At 37.4% G+C, this 15219-nt stretch overlaps 1 protein-coding gene across 1 annotated transcript in view; it reads left to right on the top strand.

The window, feature by feature from the left end:
* Positions 1-671: 671 nt before the first annotated feature.
* LOC104503663 (kinesin-like protein KIF18A) overlaps positions 672-15219 on the top strand; it is a 37579-nt gene continuing 23031 nt past the window's right edge. Inside the window, 9 exon segments of the mRNA XM_010150124.1 lie at positions 672-999; positions 1676-1833; positions 2932-3036; positions 3445-3555; positions 8242-8439; positions 9888-10064; positions 10937-11011; positions 11263-11369; positions 14973-15135. Coding sequence (XP_010148426.1) covers positions 672-999; positions 1676-1833; positions 2932-3036; positions 3445-3555; positions 8242-8439; positions 9888-10064; positions 10937-11011; positions 11263-11369; positions 14973-15135 — 1422 coding nt within the window.

The raw sequence follows: 15219 nt of genomic DNA, 5'->3' as shown, positions 1-15219 counted from the left end.
TCAGAGAGAGTAAGTTTGCCCCGAGGCTAAAAACGTGTTACCGAAAGCCTTTACAGCGAATGTCGCTGTTGGGAGCGAACAACTCTCGGTTACAGGCAGGGATGGCCGGTTAAAAGGGAATTCTGGTTTGGTATCTGCGGACTGTCCCGTGCACGTAACGTTAACCTGACACCTACTTAACTGTCTCTTTAAACCTGTGTGAAATGTGACTGAACCTGTACCCGGAGGAACCAGATAGGCGGCTGCTCTGCCTTTTGCTAAAGGGCAACAAACCAACTCGCTTTGGTCTGTGGAAACCTGGGAGCTCACCTGCCAGCTTGCTCTGAAGTTGCTGAATTAGTTTAATCTGTTGAAATAAGCTTTGCAAATTTTCTAGAAAGTCCTAATGAGTTTTCTTAAAGTTGTGCTGAATTAGGTCACCTTTTCAGGCCAGGGACAGTGCTGTCCGAAGTTGTGCTGGCGTTGTAGCAGCCCAGAGGCAGGCTAACCCGGGAGGGGCCGATCCAGTAGATACGCAAGGTGTTAGTCCCCAATAAAGGTGGGAACTACTGGGAAAGCCTTATTTAAAATACAAGGCCTTTCACTCTTTTTCTGTCAATTGCAGAAAAGATTCAGCTGTCTGGTCTGAAGGAGCCTTGGAAGCAAAGAAGAGGGATAAAAGGGACGTTGTTATGTCTGCAGCTAATGAAGAGGATGTTTGTAGTCATGTGAAAGTGGTGGTTCGTGTCCGTCCAGAATCTCAGAAGGAGAAAGATGGCAACTTCAGCAAGGTCGTTCATGTTGTTGATCAGCACATATTGGTCTTTGATCCGAAGGAGGAAGAAGTCAGCTTCTTTCATGGGAAGAGACTGACCCACAGGGATATTAATAAGAGAGTAAAGAAAGATCTTAAATTTGTGTTTGATGCTGTTTTTGCTGAAAGTTCATCCCAGTTGGAAGTTTTTGAACATACTACTAAAAGTCTAGTTGATGGCTTCTTAAATGGATATAACTGCACAGGTAACTTTGCTATTTGTCTTCTTCAATTCAAAAATTTTGCTAAATACGTCGGTTTCTACTATTGCATCTGGCTGCTGCAGAGACCTTAAAAAAGGCTGTTATAAATGAAGCATTTTGTTTTAATTTATAGATACGAGAGGCTGACTTTTTAGCTTATGGAAGTTAAGATAGCTCTATTTTTTGAAAACTTTTTCATGTTAAGGTTATGATAGACTTCGGAATTTTATCTGAAATATGCATGCTTATGAGGAGAGTCCTCCAGAAAGTTATTCAACCAGGCATTGTACCACTGACTGTGTGGTGGCCTGCTTTATGAACTCTCTTTAAGAGCTTTTTTCAGTTGGACAATGGAATATTGTGGGGAAATCAAATGCCTTCCTGCAGTAAGTTGATGGCTTAGGTTCATGAGAGTAATCAAATAATGTTTCCATGTAAATTTATAGTGAACAAATTTTGATCTGAAAAATAAAAAAAAGTAATTTTGAAATAGCTTTCTGATTATAGCTGTTAAAGGGCAAGCCTAAGTAAGAAACTTGATCAGTTTATGAAAACAGCTGTGCAGAATGAGAGGCGTGTGAATGTCCATTTGACTTTTACAATCCCGATTAGCTCACTGGAATAAAGTGCATCTCTTTGCTTTGTTGTTGTTTTTCTATTTGTGTGTGTGAAAATTCAGTGTTTGCCTATGGTGCAACAGGAGCTGGAAAGACTTATACAATGTTAGGTTCCCCTGAAGATCCTGGAGTGATGTATTTAACCATGATGACACTTTATAACTGCATGGATCAAATAAAAGAAGATAAAATATGTGATATTGCTGTCTCATATTTAGAGGTAAGCCAGTTCATGTATTTGGTGTGCTGCTTTTAATAAGGAATATTTTTATAAATAGACAAGCTGGTTTTGCCTTCCCCCAGTCCTTTCAGAGGCTTTGCAAAATGTGTCCCTGATAGGAACGGAACTGAACTATGCTCCACAAGTTTGGTGTTAGGCACCTGTTACTATTTTACAGAAGGCTTCCCCAAAAGGACAGTCTCTTCTAATATGTTCACTAAACATTCTAATTATGGCTGTCTTACTGATCAGTTATGTCCCTCTGAACACCTGTTGATGTGTCCAAGAAAATAACTTTTTGGGGACATATTTCAGGACTTCACAATGAAATACTATCAATGCTGTGAAACCAACAAAATGATAATCCCTTTTTGATGATTTCTTTTTTTTTTTAAAGCTTTCCATTTATTTCATTTGTCTAAGTTATGGTAAAACTACTTGAATTAGAGCTGCTACGCCAATGGTTAGCTCTTGACAAATACTTCTTTTGTTCTTTGCTGTCACTGTCTCTTTTTTGCATCACAGTTGTGTTCTTACAAGTAGCTGTCTTGTCACTGCTGTCAGGCAGTGGTAGTCAAATCAGTAGCTTTTGGGCCCCTCAAAGTCTTAATAGAAGAATAGTTAATATTTGGGGGAGGGAGAAGGAGGAGGGAAAAGTTTGCTTTGCCACATGCTATTTCAAGTACTTCCGTAGGCTGAGAAAGAAGGTGTTTGAGAGTTTTAACAGGAGTACATATGGGTTAGGAAATCGCACTGAACTACGGATTATGAGGTGTAACAGAGGACAACATACGCTTTGGATTCATGCTTGCTGCCAAGGTGTTTTTAAAAAAAGTTTTAAAACTTTTTTTTATGAATGAGTAAAGAATACTCAGTAGGAGAGTGTGACTCTAACTTCAGTAGCTAAAAAAATCAGTTTTTAGTAACTGAATATTTCAAGCTTTGTATAGGAATAGTGTTTAACAAAAATTCTACATACTGAATATGTTACTTTGTCTTAAATTATTAAAAAAGACTGTGATTTCTGGTTAGTTGAGTTTTATCCTGTCAAGTATGGTAGGATAACGTTATTAAAAGCTTTTAAACTCCCTTTTAAAGGTCTACAATGAACAGATCCGTGATCTGCTGGTGAACTCAGGACCTCTGGCTGTTCGTGAAGACTCCCAGAAAGGGGTGGTAGTTCAAGGGCTAACATTACATCAGGTATGTAAATAGATACTGAAATTTAGGGAAATAGCGAAGTTCCCATTGATCTGTGAAAGTTGTATGCAGCTTGGTAATTTCCAAGTGGGCTTTTTTCTGGCCCTGGTCACAAGTTCCTTAGAATAATTAATTAGGTTTGGAAGTTACTAAAGCATGTTGTGGAGAAAAAGCTAATAGTCTTGAGTATAAATGGATAAAAACATTCAGTCCTTATAGTTGAAAGGGTACCATTGGTTTCATGCTCATCCTCAGGTTTTGGGAGATTCATTTTTAGGCTAAAACATCTTAACATTTATTAAAGAAATTTGTGGCCTTCAGTGCCATCTTAGCGTTCTACACCTCTGCAACATCTCATGTTTTGTTTTTTTTTAAATAACCTTGCTTGTAAAATGTTTTCTACCCTTAAAGCCTAAATCGGCAGAGGAAATCCTTCAAATGCTGGATTTTGGAAATAAAAATAGAACACAGCATCCTACAGATGTAAATGCCTCCTCTTCCCGGTCCCATGCAGTCTTTCAGGTAAGATGATATAGCAGATGTACAATAGTCATTACTGTGAGTTGTAGCTGTTGTTTAAATTTTTAATACAACAGAAACTTTTTCAAAACTGTGTTGAACCTTAGTCTGGGTGAGGGGAGATCAAGGTTTTCTGGTTTACTGTTCTTGTTTACTTCTTATTCCTTGTTAAGTATGTAAAGGTTCATAGTGACTATATTTAAAAAAAAATATTTCAAAGAAAAGCTCTCTAGTCCAATTGTTTGAACTACTATCCCTTAGAACAAATATATGTTCTGTGAAACTGTAATTCTGGGCTATGAATGTGCTTTGATATTGTAATTTCATAAACTGAAAGTTCACGGGTTTTCTGAATGCTTTCTGATTTTACTATGTTGCTCAGCATTTTTCTAGGAAGAATATTTTTTGCAGAATGCAGTTGTACATCTGACTATAAACTGAGAGTCTCAAGTAGTACTTTCTCATCCTGCTTCTATTAATGTTTATTTTGCATTATAGTGATTTATTAATTTTCTTGTAAGTATCAAGTTCTAGAACAACTGAGTGGTTTATACTGTCTGTAAATATCTCCATACATATACTTGCATCATCAAAAAGAAATGCTGTTTTTTAGTGTCTATGGATCAGTTTTGCACACTGTGTACAAATCTGTTAGAACTTCAGGCTTCTCCAAAGATTGATGCTGTTTGGTAATCACCACCTTATCCTTTCGACTCCTCAAACACTATCTGTGATATTTCAAAAAGTAGTATCTAAATATGAGTCTTGTTAGCAAAAACTTCTTTTTTCTGCTTGTTAGTGCACGCTGCAAAGCACGTTATCTTGTATTATTTATATGTCGCCATTCTAGGCTACAAAATATTAAATCAGATTTGAATTTTGGTCCTTCAGTTACAACCAAACTATTTAACTGTTAAGCAGTTCCTAACTGTATCAGCAGACTTAGTCAATGCTTAATAACTACAGCCAAAAGAATGTATTTTGGCATAGATGATGGCGATGCAAGTAGCTGCGAAGTTAGCTCTCCAGAGCTTTGTCACTACTAATGAGAAAAGGGGTTAAAAACTGGCAGTAAATGTGTTAAATTCTTCTAGAATATGTAACAGAGCAAAAGTTGTTCCCACTCTAGAAACTTCTACATTCTCATATACCTTAGGCTTGTGTTCTTGAAATTGCCCTTCCAGGTTTTCATTTCCCCTGAGGTCTTGCCTATGGTTATACATTTAAGGCAAAGACTTCCTAAGAAGTTGTTCAGTTTGAGCTGCGCTGTTGCGTATGTGTGCTGCCTTTAATAAGGCACTGAGTGCAGTGCCACAGACTGAGATCAGAGTGTGAACTGCTGACTTGTGTTTCTTTCCTTGCTGGGCTGGAGTGTCTTACCACCCTCCTTCCCCTTTACTTCACAAGAAAGAGCTCTTGGTTGTCTTATCTTGGCAGGCTTTGCTTTCTTCTCAGTTTGTTTCTAAAAGTGGCAAGCAATTAAATTATGTAAATGCTGCAGACCCATAGATCTTCAACAAGAAGACAATTCTGTGAACAGGAATGCTGGGGAGTTTGTCTTCTCCAGCCTACACTTAATATTTATCCTGGTAAATTGATCTCACTGTAGATAAAGCTAACTTGTTAGCAGAAGTTGCATGTTCACCACATACAGGTATGCTGATTTTGTCAGTGTAGTTTATCTTACTGCAATTTTGCTTGAATGTATGACCAAAAAGTGGATGGGTATACTTAATCAGACTTACACTTTGCTTTAAATTCATCATTTCATGCTATTTCCAGTTTACAGCAAAAGTGAACCAAATCTGATGTTTTCAGGCGAGAGGGTTTTTTTTACTCTCTGGCAGTATAAGTAAAAACAATGAAAACAAAGATCCTCTCATATCTGGATACTACAGGAAGAGCAAATATATAATTTCTCTCTGTGTGTATATGTGTATAATATGTAAAAAACATATACAGGATGCAGTTTGTTTGCGATGCCCTGAATGAGAACTGTCATGTTCAGTGGTTTAAGTGCCTTTCTTGTGTTCTAAAATGAACAAGCTTTGTTTCGTGTGTGCACATATTATATACACACGGCAAATTGGTGTGATGCACGAGAGTCCAAACCACAATCCTTTGAATGTTTACAAAATACTGTTACAGTAAGCATCTGCCTTTAAAAGGCAAAAAGCATATGCTGTTGCAGCCCTGAATGATTTTTCTCTGAGATCATTATTGTTGTTGATATAGAATTCTTAAGACTGCACAAACTAGTGTGAACATTTTTGCCTTTGAGCTTAAGGTAACTGCCAAAGTAATTTCTGGACTAATCTCTGTTCTTTCTGTTCTTCTGTGGCCCAATAGCAGCAGTGGCCAGTAGCCTTCCTTGACTGTGTAAAACACACTGGCTGCCTCTTAGCCAGTCTCCATATGCAGCTGCAGGCAGTTAAATGGCATGCTTGATTGAATGCAAATTCATGGACAAATGTCTACATGTTAGAACTTTTTCATGAAGGAAAAGACCTTTCAATGTGAAGATGAGGCAGTGCCATGCCATGGCTGAGAGTATGTTCCGCTGTGCACTCAGCGTTTAGTCCCAGTACGCAGTTTGCTCACGGGCTGTCAGACTGATTCTGTTAAGGATACTGTAGTTAGCAAAAACTTTCTCTGCTGTTCTTTACAATATTCCTAAGCCAGTTAACTCCTGTACAGAGATACTCATGAATGTTTGAGTTTATTTTGTATTTTGAGACGGTCTAGTGGTCAATAAACATATTTAATTGCTTTAGCTTAAATGTTAAGTGCACAATCTATTGGTAGAAGTCATTGTTTTGTTAGACAATTGTATCTTGACTGTGTGATTTGTATAAATATCTCCTAATACTGTATGTTCTCAAGGAAAAGATAAGCCAGTGAATAAGCCAGCCTTTGAATAGCCTGTTCACAGGCTATTCACACATTGAACAGTGAATGGGTCTTAAGCCCTTTGCGCAAAGTGACTATGCTTGAGAGGAGGGGAGGATTACATCATTTATTTAGGAAAACGCGTGTATATAATAAATCCTTAATAGAAATGCTGCATCTGCATTGTTGTACTTGAAAGGAATATTATTGTTCCTAACTAGATTGGTCCAATGAGTGCAACTGGAAGTTTAACAGATTTTAATTAATGTGTACTGGTTTAAGCTAAGAAGATTCACAGCAGTCTTTTTTAAAGTGAATTCTTAGATGCTCTACTTGATGTGCTTATTAGCAGTGTTGGCATCTGTAAGAGGTAATTACAAACTAGTCAATTAGTACTACAAGGAAGCACTGATGTCAGTTTCTCAGCTATTTCCACAAATCTGTGACATGCTGCAAAATGTCTTACCTGCTTGTCCTTTATTGCCTCTTTGGTTCCATAGATATAAACGATGAGAAATCCCAATGCTGTCTTGATCCCTCTTCATTTTTAAGTTTTCTGTTAAGAGTTGCTCTTATTTGTAGAGATCAGTTGTCTTTTATGCTGGCTTTGTTTTTAACTGTATTGCAGCAGGACACTTTCTGGAACTGATTCAGTAGTAAAAGTCTTGGCCTAGGATATTCTGAGCTGATTTTAGAGATGCAAGTTTTGCCTTACAGTTCCATCTGTCTTAGGTTTGAAATCTTTATCTAGGTCAGGCAATTACTGCATCTGAAAGTAAAAATCCCAATTGCCATACTGTTTTATTGAAAGTGTTCTGCTGACGGACAAAGAAATAGGGAAGATTCTGCTTTGGGGCATTTCCTGTATCTTTTGAATTTTTATAAAAGCTTGAGTCATACAATGTAGTTTGGCTGTTGTTCCACCTTTCCTACTTTACTACTGGTAGTTACTGGGTTCTGGTAGAGCTACCAGCCCAGATAGCTACTTTACCAAGGTAAATACAAGGAAGTGGCTTTTTTCTCTTCTTTTTTTTTTTTTCCAATATTATACTAGAAATAGTGCAACAGAACTTACTTTGATACAGAAACATGTCTTTAGTATAAACATACCTTTTGTGGCAAGTCCATAAGAATTTTATTCAGTCCCAGTACTTGCCAATTTTTCTCTTACAAATTCCTGTGAAGACTTCATTTCTCATCCACAAAGCTTAAAGCTACAGAACTTGTGAGATACCGTCTTTATTTGTCGATCGCCTCCTATGCATGGCAATTCTTTCCCAATTCACTGTCTAAAAGTGCGTTCGTGACAGTGTCAGAAACCGTTAGCCTTACAGACAGCAAGGCACTCAACACAGAAGGAAAGTGTTTTACCTAAAGTAAAAGCCACCTAAGGGTAACTGTAATTCTTATTGACTGTATAAATGCTCTGATTATACACTTCCTCATAAACTTGAAGAAAGAGTACTTTGACAAACACAAGGAAGCAAAGGCATTTAGTTCCGTGTATATCTCCTGTAGAGTGAAAATTTCAGGAAAAAAGGGATGTGGTGGAACCGATGGACTCAGAGGCTTACAGCTTTCTAAACACCCTGGAGTACTATGTACTTTTACAGCAGTAAATGAGTATTGTTCTCATATTAATGGTAGTTAAGCTATGTAAATCACCAAAAGCCCAGTCTTTTTCCTGGTTTCCAATGATAATTTCTGCAAAGGGTTGTTACACTGTAGAAAAAACTAACTGCTTAGAGTAACAGACTGGTTAGTGGTTACTTTTTAACTATTTTCTATTTTTTATTGTAGATTTATCTAAGGCAGAAAGAAAAAACAGCTAGTATTAATCAAAATGTTCGCGTCGCCAAAATGACTCTCATTGACCTGGCCGGATCTGAACGCGCCACTGCGACAAATGCCAAGGGGGCTCGTTTTAGAGAAGGAACGAATATTAACCGCTCCCTGCTAGCTCTCGGCAATGTTATTAATGCTCTGGCAGATCCAAAGGTATGTGCTGCTTTCCCATGCAATCTTCACCTCCTAGTGTTGTGAAAACTTTGTTTTTTAACAGGTAAGCTCTCATTGAGTAATGGGGATTACACTGAAGCTTCTTCCAGCATCGTTTTCCTTTTAAGCTTTTCTTGTGCACTTGCACTATCCTATCTGTGATAGCTGAAAGACAATCCCAATGGCAAAGAGTTCTCAGAGTGCAGCTACTAAGGGTGGTGTCAAAGATGAATGTACCTGCTTTTCCTACCCACCTTTTTCAAAATCAAGCATATAGCTTGCATGAATAAATAAATAGCCTTACAAGGACAAATATTTTTCTAGATAATTATGCCCTTTTCTCTTAGGGGGAGGAGGCTTTTATAGGAGAAAACAACAGTTATCCAAAATTGTTCTTTTTTGTTCTTATGCATGTCCCCACACACCCTGTTGACAGTATTGAGTTGGTCTCCTGATCTGGTTCACTAGTGCAAGGGAAGGAGTGGGGACAGTTGTATGGGAGAAAGACAAAACCTCTTGGACTATTGCCACAGTCAAGTCCATTGCCTAACAGCTACAGCCTTTATGTCCTTCTGGTTAGCTAGTAACTATTGCCTAGAAATATGCCAGGGGAACGGTATCATTTGATATAACGAATGATAATAGGAAGAATTTCTTTACTTTGAGGGTGGCAGAGCACTGGAACAGGCTATTCAGAGAGGTGGTGGAGTCTTCTCTGGGGATATCCAAAGGCAGCCTGGATGTGTTCCTGTCTAACCTGCTCTAGATGAGCCTGCTTTGGCAGGGTGGTTGGACTAGATGGTCTCTGACAGTCCCTTCCAACCCCCAACTTTGTGATAAGGGCTTTTATTTGCCTTCCTGGTGCCACACATTCTCATCACTACCTTGTTGGAGTGGGCAGAATCTAGAATCTGTACTATTGAAGTAAGGAAGTTTATGTAGATGTGATCAGAAAAAAAAAAGCTTCACAAAACAGAGGTTTGCCTGGAAAGGTGGAGGAGTCTCCATCCTTGGAGATACTCAAAACCCAACTGAAGATAGTTCTCGATAGCTTGCTCTAGCTGATCCTGCTTTGAGTGGAAGGGTTGGACTAAATGGATCTTGATATGTCCTTCCCAACTTCGATTATTCTGTGAACTGGAAGTAGTTCAGTGTAGTCTACCTCTTCTGTTAGTTGCCCACATAACAAAAATAGTTGTTACTTATCCGGACATCAGAAAGTAACCTGGCTAATACATGTGTTATAAAGGTATTAAACAGTTCCATGACATTTTAAACCATTTGAGATGTATGTATAATTTTGAGAAGAATGGCTCGTGTCAAGGAAAAGTTCCAAGGCTGTTTTCCCATGTTTTGTGACATTGTTGAAATTTTCACCTGACTTCTAGGGAGGTGACTATTTATAGCACAGTGGACTAATCCATAAAAATGCATATACCTCTTTCTAGAGCAAGAAACAGCACATTCCTTATCGAAACAGCAAGCTTACTCGTTTATTGAAAGATTCCCTTGGAGGAAATTGCCGAACAATAATGATAGCTGCTGTTAGTCCATCTTCCATGTTCTATGATGATACATATAATACTCTCAAGTATGCAAACCGAGCAAAGGATATCAAGTCAGCTGTGAGTATGTTGGTATTGATCTTCTGTCAATGTATAATAATAATGTAGTATTATGAGAAGGAGGGTTACTACTTTTATAAGATTATAATTTCTTTTACTTTCATCTCAATTTTGTTCAGTTACCCCTTCTTTCTTACAGTAAACTCTTAATCATATCTTTATCAGATGATGATCTGACTGATAGATTAGTAGAGTAGATACTAGTTCTGGCCTAAAAAGAGCATAGCTTCATTAATGGATTTATGCTGCCAGTCTGAAAGAGCTTGTTTTGTGAGCGTCAAATTCAGAAATAGTCCTCAGCTGGAAGAATTCACAGCCAGTTTCAGTAACTTACTGTTACTTACAGAGAGAACTGTAAAGCATATTAAAGAAATGTCTGAACAGTTGTAACAAACCTGGACTGGCTTTTGCACAGGTAGAATTCAGCTGGAGCCAAGAAGTGGGGTGTCCTGTTTTCTACTCTGTATTATTCTGATTTCTTTTCATAATCCTTTGTGTTGCAACTCCTAAATTCTTTTATGTAATATGGGGTTGACTGTAGCTTCCATTTATTGCATACTTAAAGATAGTTTTTATCATAAAATGTGTGAGAGACATTAAACAATAAAACTAGTCTGAATAAATATAAATTTGTGCTTGCACATGTAAATTTATTTTTATTGTTCAGTGGGGGGAAATGACATGTCCATGGCTATGCCACAGACTACTGCAAAAGCTGAGAGTAATGTTTGTTGTGCAAGTCAGGATTTCATTCATCCCTTTGCTTGTAATACAGTGCAGGGATAGATGTGTAGCACTAATACACAGTTTATGTATTATGCAGAAAATCATGAAGGAACTTACTTAAATTCTAACTTATGTTTTTTTAACAGCTGAAGAGCAATGTTGTTAGTTTGGACAGTCACATAAGCCAGTATGTTAAAATTTGCGATGAACAAAAAAAAGAGGTATGAAAAAAATCTACTATTAAGTTTGAAAGTTTAATTGTTATAATGTTGAATTTAAAAATATCTATGGGATTGAACCTATAAGGTAATATTGCCTTAATTCTCCCCTTCAGTCTTTTGAAGTAAGATAGATGGTTTGTATTCCAAGAGGAATATCACGTGCTGCCATTTGTAAAGCTTTTCAAGACAGCACAGAATGAGAAGTTTAAAAAAAAAAATATTCTGACTGAAAGGTACCTTTTTTGGTTTAGATCCTAATGTTGAAAGAGAAACTGAGAGAATACGAAGAAAAGCAAGCAAGCATTCCTGAAAATCATGCTGCAGTACTTTCAAACAACCAGCAAGTGGAAATGGAAAGGTAAATTAATCGCATTATGATCTTGCTTCAAAACTGGAGTTTGCATCACTTGTAAAAGCATTTGTAAAACCAACTTGCTCTTTTCCAGTATTGGTTTTCTCATTTTTAACAATGCTTTACTCAAGCTAGGTGTGGCTTTGCGTAACTTAGCACTTCTTTTCAGAACAACTTGGTGGTGGATTTAAAACAAAACAACTATTGTGTACTTGAGGAAGTATCCTGATGTTAACCTTCTAGGCAAATTATTCGGTAAAACAGGGCAAGATTCCACAAAGCTTGCATAACTCAGTCTGACATAACAATTTGGATCAGTGGTAAAGGTCTTGTATCTGTAGTTACTTTCTCAGGAAGTATTTACTAAATTGACAGAAGTGCAGCAATGGCAGTATTCTGTGGATTATATTTATTCTCATCAGACTTTCATTAGAACTACTGATATCAAGAGTGTGTTATGGTAGGGAATTGAATGTTAAAGTTATGAGCTTCATTGGTGTGCATGCTCTTTTTAAAATGCTTATGTGCTGAGTTTTTTAAACCTTATCAATAGCTTTATTATTGTAAGAAGGATATTTCTTGGGGAAGTCGGATATTTTTGTCTCAAGGCTACTGATGTTATTCTGTATTAACATGCTGGTGTGAAATTCTACCATTCATAACACAAAATTTTAGGACAAGTGTTCTACAAAGCTCCGGAGCTCTGTAGGGCTAAGGAAGTTCTTTTCTACTACCAAAAGTTAAAGAGTTCATAGAAAAATAACATCATTATGGCACTATCAACAATCAAGATTATTATAATGTAGTTTTTCAGAAAAACTCAAATCAAATGTCTCACTTGAAGGATGATAGAACTCCATCTTGCAGGACACTTAAAACCTGGGCAGAGTCCTTTTATAATAATAATAACAAAACCCTTTTTCTGATAGAAGTTTATAATCTTAACCCAAAAGATGTGAAAATGCCTTACAAGTAAGAGTTACTATAGTTTTAAAGGTATGTTATCAATAAACTGGTCTGTTATAATCAAGATATGTTTTGGGGAGGGGGACAGTAGACATGTTTACAAGTCTCTCTTTTAGTAACTCCAGAACCATGTAACCAAACAGAACAGAGTCTCCAATTTTTATATAATGCATGAGACCGTCAATTTCTAAAGGTGCTGTTTCTTCTCACAGTCCGCTTTAGTTGTTTCAGCAGTGAGGGGTGGGAGGGTACACACACATGGCAGGAAGGAACATATAAATGCTAGCTTTCAGCAAAGCTACTCATCAGGTCATTTTTGTGGGCATACAGAATGTAGTTTGCATAAATGACAGCAACTGCTGGCAGATACTACTGCAATAGTACCCTACTTGCAAGGTTTGAGAGGCAAGAACTTGAAGCTCTTCTTTGCACAAAGGACTTAATTTATGCCTGTAGGTTCCTTACTTAATTTTACATTTCTTGGTCTCTTCTTGGTGATGTTCCTCTGTGTTTTCTGATGTGACAGGCTCTCATGAGAGCACACAAAAAGCAACAAATTAAGATGTGATGTATGAATTTGTTGCAGAAGTCAATCTATTACATAAGAAGGTTATGTCTGGGTGTGAAAGTCTTTCTGGATCTGTCTGCATACATCTCATCACATATATCTGAGAATTAGTTGCCTAGGTTTATTCATTTTTATTGGCCCTTTAATTGTGGTATCTTTTTAACATGGAAAAACCTTCTGAGGTGCAAGTAAAAACCCATTCAAAGCAAAAATGCTGCCTATCTGAGGTTCATTTTACTGACATTCCAGAGGTTTCAATAAACCTCTCATTCAGGTTATTTAAATTTCATTTTCAAAAGAAGTATAGGTTTTTAAGTTAGGTTGATAGTTCTGACAGCCTTCCTGCATATCTTTGCACTGTAAGTCTTCAAGGTTAATTTAATTTCCTGTGATTTGCCCTGTATTTCATTCTATGTGTGTGGGAAGAATCAGTGAAGGGCAAGGTCTCTGAAATGTTTTTACAAAATGCTGGGCATACTCTATGCTGTTTGTTGGTCAGACAGAGTTTGGGTTTTAATGTTCTAGAATATCCAGACGCATATGTAAGCCTACCCCATTCCCTCGAGATGTCAGTGATGAAGTGGCTGTTGCATTCTCTTCTGCCTCATATGGATCCTGTCAGGTTCATTCTACTGATAGTGTGGGTAATGACTTGATTTCTCCCATATTCATTCACAAATTTTGGGGATATTCTGCTGTCGTCTTCCTTCTGTTAGTGACAGGATGGAGAGCATTAACCACAATCCTGTATTTCAGTCCAACTACCCGTGACTTTTGCTTTGCTGTTACCTCAAAGAGGTCCACTGATTACCGCACTTCTCCTTAAATTGCTCCCTCTGTCTACAGCTTGGAGGTGCATTATCTGCCAGCCCTTCAAGTCTTGAGCCTATTGAGATAGACAGTGGATGCTGTCTTGGGACCTCTTTGAGCTCTAAACTCATGAGCCCGTGAGCTCTTTGAGACTCTTTGAATAGTTCAGAGAGTTCACACCTGGATATGCCTACGGGATCGCTTTGCCATTTTTAGGGGATGTTGAACATAAGCGCGCTTCTATTCTTACGGAGTTACTGTCAGAGTGAGTCCAGCTCAAGGCAGGGGCTTTGCAAAGGTGTCTATACTTGACGCTGTAATTGGGGCACTGATTATAAGTACACAAAGGGTTGATTTACTGGTAATGGTTCATCACAATGACTGTACATAGCATCAGATTCTGCAGCCCCTCAAATTATGTGTACAGTTTTACTGGTACGGAAATTGCAAGAGGGGATTCATCTTCGTTTCTCCTTGCTGTGTTTCCCAGGCAGCTGGGAGGAACCATGTTTCCATGGATAATATGAAAGAAAATATCTCCAGCTAGTTGTGTAATAGTGCACATTAGTGCAGATTGTATAGATAGTAACAGCACTCTGCAGCTTACTATGTTATTTGTTAAGAAATATTATTTTGAAATTACATGTGTGTTTTAGTGCACATTTTTACCTGGATTCATTAGCCTTCTCTGGACACTTAAGTAAAACCGTTGAAGGCCTGAAACTGTAGGGAAGAATTCTGCTGTTAACCATGTTTGTTTTAAAATTGAGAATAATAGAACACTAGACTAAAAGACCGAGTTATTTAGACTTAAGACTATGAAATGGAATTGCTACTTTTGAAACACACTGGCAAGAATCAACTACATGGCAAGAATGCCTCTTGAACTTGCCCTCTAGTTGAATCTGTTATTTCATAGTATTTGTACAGTACTCAATTTTATGTTCTTATAGTAAACACTGTGTAACAATCTCAAAGGTTGCAAGACTTTAAAATGTTTGCATGTTAAACTGCCCTTATGTGAAGTTCTAACAAGTTAATAGGATGTTATGAAGTGGCTTATGAGGTTGGTCATTATGAAATACATAGTATCTTTTGGGCTATTCTGTACTGCATTTTCACTATATAACAGGCTTTACTATTTTCCTCTTACTTTTTTTATATTGATTAGCTTGGAACTGAAAGTTCCCTTTATAGAAGAGATGGTCATTAATAACCCCTCAGTAAGTAATCCATTATTTGTTCTTATCCTTTGGTTCTAATAGATACAAAGAAGTCCTTAAAAATGTGTTTGCAAACCGTGAGGAAATCAGGGAAGAATACCTCAAGTTGGAAATGCAGCTGAGAAAAAATGCACTGAAGACACATTACCACAAACAGTGTCATGAACAAATTCAACTGATATGCTCTGAAGAAAGAGTAGAGAGGGTGAGTTGTCTATAATGTAATACAAGGTATCATCTCTTCATTTTGCTATACTAATGTATGATTTTGCTTAAGTAACTATATAAT

Source organism: Eurypyga helias, unplaced genomic scaffold (genome assembly GCF_000690775.1).
Source record: "Eurypyga helias isolate BGI_N326 unplaced genomic scaffold, ASM69077v1 scaffold35210, whole genome shotgun sequence".
Lineage (NCBI taxonomy): Eukaryota > Metazoa > Chordata > Aves > Eurypygiformes > Eurypygidae > Eurypyga > Eurypyga helias.
The sequence above is the reverse complement of the archived record's forward strand: the minus strand, read 5'-3'. Positions and strand labels throughout refer to the sequence as shown.